The sequence below is a fragment of the Apis dorsata genome, unplaced genomic scaffold (genome assembly GCF_000469605.1).
Source record: "Apis dorsata unplaced genomic scaffold, Apis dorsata 1.3 scaffold_169, whole genome shotgun sequence".
NCBI lineage: Eukaryota > Metazoa > Arthropoda > Insecta > Hymenoptera > Apidae > Apis > Apis dorsata.
This window is the reverse complement of record NW_006263457.1, coordinates 200,995-209,917: the sequence shown is the minus strand read 5'-3', so window position 1 is coordinate 209,917 and position 8,923 is coordinate 200,995. Positions and strand designations below refer to the sequence as shown.

The 8,923-nt window shown below is 33.9% G+C and overlaps 1 protein-coding gene and 3 long non-coding RNA genes across 8 annotated transcripts in view; 1 reads left to right on the top strand and 3 right to left on the bottom strand.

The window, feature by feature from the left end:
• Positions 1-8,453, top strand: part of LOC102678393 (MAGUK p55 subfamily member 6) — a 19,629-nt gene extending 11,176 nt beyond the window's left edge. For 2 of the 5 annotated variants that reach the window (XM_006614021.2, XM_006614022.2), the window contains exons 3-8: positions 3,046-3,345; positions 4,302-4,538; positions 5,188-5,662; positions 5,845-6,179; positions 6,816-6,890; positions 7,106-8,453. In XM_006614021.2, coding sequence (XP_006614084.1) covers positions 3,046-3,345; positions 4,302-4,538; positions 5,188-5,662; positions 5,845-6,179; positions 6,816-6,890; positions 7,106-7,282 — 1,599 coding nt within the window. In that variant the 3' untranslated portion in view covers positions 7,283-8,453. Of the gene's footprint in view, positions 1-39; positions 323-916; positions 1,117-3,045; positions 3,346-4,301; positions 4,539-5,187; positions 5,663-5,844; positions 6,180-6,815; positions 6,891-7,105 lie in introns of those variants that run through there. The other 3 variants (XM_006614024.2, XM_006614025.2, XM_006614023.2) reach the window with 3 other exon arrangements.
• On the bottom strand, positions 1,487-2,439 carry LOC116185400. The gene is made up of 2 exons (XR_004150242.1): positions 2,241-2,439; positions 1,487-1,676 (listed from the first exon to the last, which is right to left on the bottom strand). It is a non-coding gene; the product is annotated as an uncharacterized LOC116185400 (long non-coding RNA).
• On the bottom strand, positions 6,924-7,202 carry LOC116185399. The gene is made up of 2 exons (XR_004150241.1): positions 7,060-7,202; positions 6,924-6,981 (listed from the first exon to the last, which is right to left on the bottom strand). It is a non-coding gene; the product is annotated as an uncharacterized LOC116185399 (long non-coding RNA).
• LOC116185401 lies at positions 7,507-8,904 on the bottom strand. Its single transcript, XR_004150243.1, has 2 exons — positions 8,677-8,904; positions 7,507-8,511 (listed from the first exon to the last, which is right to left on the bottom strand). It is a non-coding gene; the product is annotated as an uncharacterized LOC116185401 (long non-coding RNA).
• Between the last annotated feature and the right edge of the window lie 19 nt (positions 8,905-8,923).

Genomic DNA, 8,923 nt, shown 5'->3' with positions numbered 1-8,923 from the left:
CTGTTTCAGACGGGCAGCCTGAACGAGCTGGCTCGAAGGTGGGGGCGAAAGAAACGTCAGTAGGCGCGGCAGTTTTCTGACGCCGCTTACCTAAGCAACACACACGGTGTGCGTGTCATCCAAGCCTTGGTTTATCCTCGTGGAAACCCTTCATCAGTTTCCCCCCGTGAAATAGTCTCCGGCCGAGTGGAACCCTCACGTCCCTGGCCGATCGATACGGCGTACTCCAGTTCCAGGAGAGAGGCCAATCGGTTCTCCAAACAGAAGCGTCCTAGCTGGGAGACAGGCGACCTCTGCCTCGGCGTTTCTTCGCGTTTCGTGTGTAAGTCGTGATTTCTTTTCGATATATTCGATATATAGAGGAATTCTGGTCTCGCTGGTGGCGAGTTTCGGACGAGTTTTGGGACAGAAAACTGGATTTGGCGGATCGATTTGAGATCGCGTCGTAGGACTGTTATCGCTACAGCGACACGTGAGATCGAGAGAAAGCGGGATTTGTTGACCGTTGGCCCCTCTTGGCGTCGTGTGATCAGTGGATCTCGAGATTGGGCGGCTGGATCTCGTAGACGCGATCTGTGATCGAAACGTGAAATTTTCAAAGCAATCGAAGGAAAGACGAAGTCTTGTCTTTTAATTGTGTCGAGGATGAATTGTTCTATTTGTGACGTGTTTTTCTTTTTTTTTTTTTTTCGTGGGAACGAGTGAATAATAGTTGAGCGCTTTCTTGGAAATCGTATAGTAATAATCGTAGTAACGACGCTCTAGGTTTCATGATTTGTTGTTTTAAAGAAGAAACAAGTGATTTGATTTTTTTTCCCCAAAAGTATTGAAGTATAACGGAGCCGAGAAAAATAGTTAGGAAATGGGCAGTCATTCGAATCGTGGTAATAATAAATAATAAATAATAAACAATTTAAATTATCGATACACGTAACAAGGGACTTGCTATTCATCAATCCTGATGTTTGTTTCGTGAGAGGTTTTTTTCAGGGACGTCACGGAAGAACAGAAGAATTCATTATAGGTTGCAACGTTTGTTGAATGCCAGCTGTTCTATCATCATTTCCATGATAAATGCGATATAATTCATGTGTACGATAATGACAATTTTGCAACATATGGATAAATACCTTCGACGTCGAATTTTGATTAATTTTTACAGCCAATTTTTTCTTCCATTAATTCTCTTCTCTTCATCGGTCGAAAAATAATTTGCACTAATTTGAAAATAAAAAAAATAGATTATTCAAACAGAAGATCAAAATTTGAGTTAATAATTCATAAGATGGTTATTAACAAACGTTAATGGAACGATCGAAATCACACTCGTCCTCGTAAATCATAATCTATTTTCCCAAGTCTCAAAGAAAATAGAACTCGATTCGTGTTCTTTGATTTTCCAAGTTGATTTATATCATGTAGTCGCGTGGGTCGAGAGATCAAAAAGTCGAAGATCTTTTCGGTATACAAGTTTTATGGGGAAGCGCAATTTTTTCACAACCTGCGTCGTGTCGTGATTCATATCCTCGATGCTGGAACCGAATCGTGGAAAGAAAAGTGGCGTGCATCTGCGATGCACATGTATCGACGCGAATGATTCGGCGATGAATCATCGTGGCCGTGGATAACAAGCCACTTCGACAGTTTCGCCAAGTAATTTCCATTTGTATCAAACTCTGTAAGAAAATATTATTCGATTAGTTTCACAACGTTTAATTGGGAAAAAGATTGATAGAAAAACTGTAATTGAAAAATTGTGGGATATTAGTTTCTTACAGTGAAATGTTTTAGCTAACATTTACTTACTTTAATATTCAAGTTAATTAGACTGTCATTAAATATTCGTATTTTTCATTAAAATGTCATTATTGATATTATAACTTTGAGATTATCGTTCACTAACAAAATTGATTAATAGCCTGTGAGTCGATAAGCATTGGTATTAAAAAAGATTATTAATAAGTCTTTTATCCGTAATAATACGTTGAGTCTATTAATAAACGTTTTATTCGTAGCGTCTTATTATATATGCATTCATAGTTCTTTATCATTCGTTATGATAATTTCGATTGGCATTGATAAAATGGTATATGTTATGATTTTTACGTGATTTTCTATGTATCGAAGGAAAGAAAAAAATTATACAGAAAGGTGATTATTTTCTTTGGCTGGCGTCGTTACACCGTCGCGGTGTTCAGGTATCAAGCATTCTCGAAGGTGGTTCTGAAACACCGACCTACTTTCGTAATTACTCTTTCATTGTTGTATCGTTGCATTGGCTGGTTCGATGTGGAGTACACCAGCCTTACGTAGTCGACACTAATCCAATCAAACCTCGTTGACGCCGGGTCGTCGGTTGCGCAATAATAATTTCACTTTTGAACGATTGGCAGAAAATTCTCATAATTTTTATCGAGTTATGAAATGAAAAGGAGAGAGGAAAAATTAGCGCGACAAAAATTTTAGTTTAGTGATAAGAGGGAAAGAAAAAAAGAAAAATATCTTTAGCATCATGAAAATAATTAAATTTGAGAAACATTTGATCGTTGAGTCAAAAGTAGTCTGAGAACTTTCATTTCTCTCGAGTTAAACGAGAGGGACGAAGAGCAATCAAGGTTCCTCGTACGGTGAATTTAATGCGGAAACCCGTTTCGACTTTCACAACTGGCTAAGCCGTTCACTGTTTGTGGCTTTGGTTGTGTATACACGTAGCCCAGAAAGGAGATCGAGACGAGCAGCTCGACTTATTTCTTCAATGAAAATCGACCCATTCGATAAACATTTGCAAAAACATTAGTAATAAAAATAATATGCAATTACCTAATTATTGCGATCACTGATAAAATTTTTATATTTCCACTTTGTTCGAAAGAAGGCTTCGAATCCAACAATTAAAAATACCAAATAATCCGGCAGATAAACTTTCCAAAGTGAGAATCTTATCTGAGGATTTTGAGAACTAAGAAAAAGTCTCGTTAGTCGAAGAGGGCCGGAACGAAAACCAGTTCCCACGAAAGTTTAACTCGACTGTCGTGACTGTTGCAGGTCCAAGAGCGTCTGGAGGATCCTCCACTCCACGTGGAACCGGTATGCTCGTCCGTTTGTGACATCGTCGACGAGGTGTGTCACGCGCTCCGTTCCTCGAGGGACGAGAACGCGCGGGAACTCGTGCGATTGTTGAGGAGCTCGCATCTGAAAGCGCTCCTGGAGACCCACGACGCGGTCGTCGAGAGGAAGGAAGCGCCACCATCGAAGCCGGAACCGTCGTTACTGACGATGCCCACTAACGAGAGGATGGAAGCCGTCAGAGTCGTCGGCCTGAGAAGGCAGCCCGATGAACCCCTGGTGAGAATTCATATTAATTTAGAATTTTTTGAAAATATTTTGAAGATGTCATACGGTACAGAATATTCAACAAAGATAAGATAATACAAGGAAAAATATTTTCAAAATTTTTTCAAACCATTTTGGTTTGTAAATTTCTTAATTGGATCCCCCAAAAGTTGAGAATATTGGAGGATGGTTAATTTCTGCGCTCATCGATTCGTTCCGCCGACGACGAAGAAAGTGTGGCTGACGAGAGAACACATCTCGAACGATCAACAAAGAAGTATACAACTGTCCGCGCCAACTTTCTCAATCGTGGATTCTAGTTTTAGAAGTTTACTATTCCATCACGTGAGAAGATTTGATATTCCATTCCGAATCGGATTTAACACGTTTGCACGAAGAAAAGACGGAAATGCCACTCGCGATTCATAAATAATTCGGAACGTTTATTATCCATGCAATGATTCGAGACCACGTGGCTTTTACGATGATGGATCTAATATATTTTTTCAAACCACAGGCTAAAGTTTCAAACTTTGTATCAATATCAATATAACTTTATATCAAATATTTTAACAGGAGAATAATAAATTTTTCGTTCGAAAGAAATTGATTATTCATTTTTTTGGATATATTAAATTCGAAATTCGAAATTCAAAAGAATTATATTTCCTCGTCCAGTATCTTGCATCCCAAGTTACTTTTGAAACGCATCTCATAACATTCTTCGCCAAATGTATTTTCGACAAACAAAAGTGCAAGAACTATGATCGTGAATATTCTGTTCCATCAGGTTCGTTTATATTCAAATAGAAACATTAAGACTTCGTAAACAAGGTAAATTGTGAGAATCTACTAACAAAAATGAATTAGACACAGAATCACCAATTGTTGTCTAAATGTATTAAATGGCAAACCTGGTCATGTTCAACGGAAATGAAGTTTATTTTCACTGGTCCGTTTTTGCACAGGGCCTAACAGTGCAAGTCAACGAATCTGGCAACTTGATCATCGCCAGGATCCTGGGCGGAAGCACGGCCGCCCGCCAAGGACTTCTTAGAACCGGTGAGGTGATTCTCGAAGTAAATGGAAAGGAAGTTCACAACCCTGAGGAGCTTCAGGAAGCCATTCACGAGGCAAAGGAGAATTTGTCGCTGAAGCTGGCGCCTGGTATCGCCACCGATGGCAATCGACCTGTAAAATCTACGGTAAGAGAAGGGTAATTTTTGATATATAAATTAATAAGGAACTTTTATTATTTCTTGAATATTTATTGAATAAATTTAAATTTAAAATGTATTTGAAAATGTTTGTGTAGTACAACAATATTCAAAAATATGTTTAATCCTCTTGAAGCCTTTACATTCATTTTAATGACATCCATATGGAACATATGGTTTCAATGAACAATTTTATTACATTACTGGTTTTAAACTATAGATTTTACTGTTTTGCTTATAAAATTTAGACAATAGATATAGTCAACCTTCTATTAAAATTATATTCTAAATATAAAAATAATTGTTGAAAACTAAAGTGTAATAGCATGTGTCTCGTGATCGTTTTTTGTAAAACTTGTAAAATAGAATTAATATTGATGATATTTATCAAATAAGATATACAAGCGAATTGAAAAAAATTAAAAAATTAAAATTATAAAAATTTCACTTTAAAAATAAAAATCATGAAACAATTTAAATTTACAAAAACTTAGACTTTAAAAATAAGAATGCAATATGAATGAAAAAATTTTTCAAAAAATATAAAAAATTAATGAAACTTTAGTCTAGAAACAAACATAGCAAAATTAATAAAATAAAATTCATTCATATGAAAAATACCTATTTTCCATTACAGTGTTACATGAGAGCGCTCTTCGACTACGATCCATCAGAAGATACTCTGTTACCATGTAGGGAGATTGGACTTCCGTTCCAAAAAGGCGATGTACTACAAATCGTGGATCAGGCGGATCCAAATTGGTGGCAAGCTCGAAGAGTGGAAGGTGAAGGTTTAGGTCCACCTGGGCTAATCCCATCTTTGGAACTGGAAGAACGAAGGAAAGCGTTTGTTCCACCGGAAGCTGACTTTGTACACAAAATTAGCATTTGTGGGACCAAGATTTCTAAAAAGAAGAAAAGAAAGATGTATCAATCGAAGTCTAACGGTGAATTTGATAGTGCAGAACTTTTGTTATATGAAGAAGTAGCCAGGATGCCACCTTTCAGACGTAAAACCTTGGCTTTAGTCGGTGCGAGAGGTGTTGGTCGTAGGACATTGAAGAATAGGCTGATAAATAGTGATTCTGAGAAGTTTGGTACCATTGTTCCGTGTAAATATCATAATTATTTATATGATGGTAAAATCTTGTCTAAAATGATACACAAAGTTGACGAATTTATTACACTATATAATAATTTATTCAATTGTAATCAAATTAGCTAATAAAATAATATAAAAAGCTTCGCTCTTAAGTATTAGAACTGTAATATTTACTCACTGATATCATTTTAGATACATCACGACCACCCAGAGTACTCGAAGAGGATGGCAAAAGCTATTGGTTTATCGATCGCGAATCGATGGAAACAGACATCAGAGAGCATCGGTATCTCGAATACGGAGAACATGGTGGCCATTTGTATGGTACAAAATTGGATTCTGTGCGAGAATTAATTAGAGCAGGGAAAATGTGTGTTTTGGATTGTAGTCCAGCAGCTTTGAAAATACTTCATAACAGCACCGAGTTCATGCCTTATGTCATCTTCATAGCAGCGCCAGGAATGGAACAATTGAAATGGCTGTACGATTTACAAAGATCGACTGGAACGAGTAGTCGAAATTTGACGGTAATTATATAACAGATATATTTTTTTTCCTTTCTTTTTTTCTAATAATAATAATAAAAATTATAAATTTGTTTCGGATATGATCAATATTAAAAATCAAAAAAATCTATGTTTATGAAATATTATTTACAAATGCTACTTAATTATTCATCTTATTGTAGATTTAATGAAAAAACATTTATATAAATTTATATAATTCTTTAAAATATTTTCCAATTTTTATATGAAAAATATAAAAAGGAGAAGTTTGTAAAAGAATAATTTGATAGATGAAATTTGTATAAAAAAGAAACATATCGACGGCACAAATCGTTTCAAATAAACATAATTATCAAATATTTTACGATACAATTTTTCAAATTTCTGCCTGCCAGTCTGTTTGCCGTCGTCGTGTAAATACGTGTAATTTGCCTATTGTACATGTATCGCATGCACTTTCGTTCGATTAAAACAATTTATTTCTCCTATAAAATTCATTTTGCATAAAACTCATTTTTAAATATTATGTTTCCTATTCCATTTAGATTTATATTGAATATTTTTACATATTTCCCATCGTACAATTCCCATTCTTCTCAAATCTATGTAGCATTCTTTATTTAATCTTTTGTATGTATTTGATGTTGGCTTTGCTAGTTTGACCGCCAGAGTTCCATCAGATACAGTTCGAGAAGAGCCAGAACATTGGAATCCCTTGCTTCGTTGTACGAGGTTTGTACTGCATGCAAATTCATTTTTTTCTTCATTTTTTTAATGTAGTGTAATTGCTTGTAGATATATAGTAACTGCTAAAAATTTACCACTGTACAAAATCATATAATATTCAATATAATATTCAAAGAGAAATCATAATCAATAGATACACATTGATTATACGTACCTCAAACTTTTCAAAATTAAATTAAATTTATTTCTTATTGATTCAGGAAGATGATTTGAAGGCTACGTTGGAAGAATCTGCGGCCTTGCAGCGTGCTTACGAAAAATATATTGATCTGGTGATTGTGAATGAAGATTTCGACAATACATTTAGACAAGTGATCGTCGCGTTAGATGCTTTAGCAACTGAACATCAATGGGTTCCGGTCAATTGGATATATTAAATATCATTTAGACTATCTAAGAAAACAAATAGTTTCAGAAAATTTGACTAAAACTCGATATTTCGAGTGAATAAATGAATTATTATATTGTGAAATACGTGATAATGCAACCTTTAATACCTTATCAAGTTCGATGTCGAGTGCATTGTTATTACGATTATATTTATAGCATTGTGCAATGGGACAATTTTATGATCGTACTATGTGTATACAGAATTTTAATGTGTTGTGTATATTGTCTAGATCGAATGTATAGATATTTTTAAGCGAATAAGGCACTCGACTCGAATAAAGAAAAATATGGTATCCAAGGTTTTTCAAACGAGCAAAGAATTCTTTTATTGAAATGAAAACAAAAAGCTTCAAATACGCCCACTGTGCTACTACGAATAGTGAAATCAGACTATGAAAGTCAATGAGAGATAATATCGATGACGCCGTTTCTAACAAGTACAATCGTAGAGCATTTACGTTATTTCGTTTTAAATTTAACGACCCTTTTATCTTTTAAATTTTGTAAAAGATTTTTATATATAAATAAAATATTCTAGAAATACATATTGTTAAAAGAGACAAGAAAATAATAGAAAAATTACAGAAAATTGATGTAAATTTTGTTAACATTATTGTTAATTTACTATAGTAGTTTTAAAAATTTTCGCATACATTCCCCTTCGTCATTCAGAATAATTAATTAAAAATGAATCACTATTAAAATATACATTAGACCGCCGTCCAATTATTTTTTAGGATATATCTAGTTTTAATTTCTCTTAAATCACAAATCTGTATATGTACGTACATTTATTTACCATTTGTCATACATGATGTATTTTCATTTCTTTTATAGAGATATCTATATATAAAACATATTATATATTATATATTTCATGGATCCTGTTTGTACCGTTCGTGCACCTTAAACATATTCCTGGCATAGAGTGCCTTAATAGCGCAACCTTTTAATTGGCTTGCGGCGAAGACCTACTATGTCGAGATATTCTCTTATACTCGAGAGTTTTACATAAGACATTTAATAATACGTTTTTTCTAATATTCTAACTCATATGCACACGAAAACACAACCATTGCAAATTGCTGTATATTATTTAGTTGGATAATTCCGATCATGTCACGTGATACATGGAAAAATAAAATTTATCGAGCGTTTGTTACGAATTTGAATTATTATTACCTTCACTATCGTCATTTCCATTATCCTTATTTATCTGGAATTATAAATTATGATATTTTGATCTTATATTTGTTGTTTCAGTTTCTACTCTACGAATTGCAAAATAAAAATTTTAATTTTATGTATACGAAATAAACATAGTACTTGAAGAGGTTATTTTATATTTAATTACTTTCATATTTCTAGAATTTTTACTTACATTTGTTAAAACAATTTGGAATATCTGTTAAAAAAATGCATTTATAATGCATTTATTACTTCAGTTCTCAGAAGTGAACTTGAACTTGAATAATCATTTATTCAAAATTATAGAATTTTTGAGTAATAATCTGCAAAAAAAGGATTACTTTTTAGTAAAATAGTCTATATAATTTCAAATAAACGTACAAATGACTTGAAAAGATGATTGGTTAATGGATGCATTGATGCATTAGGAATAGCCAATC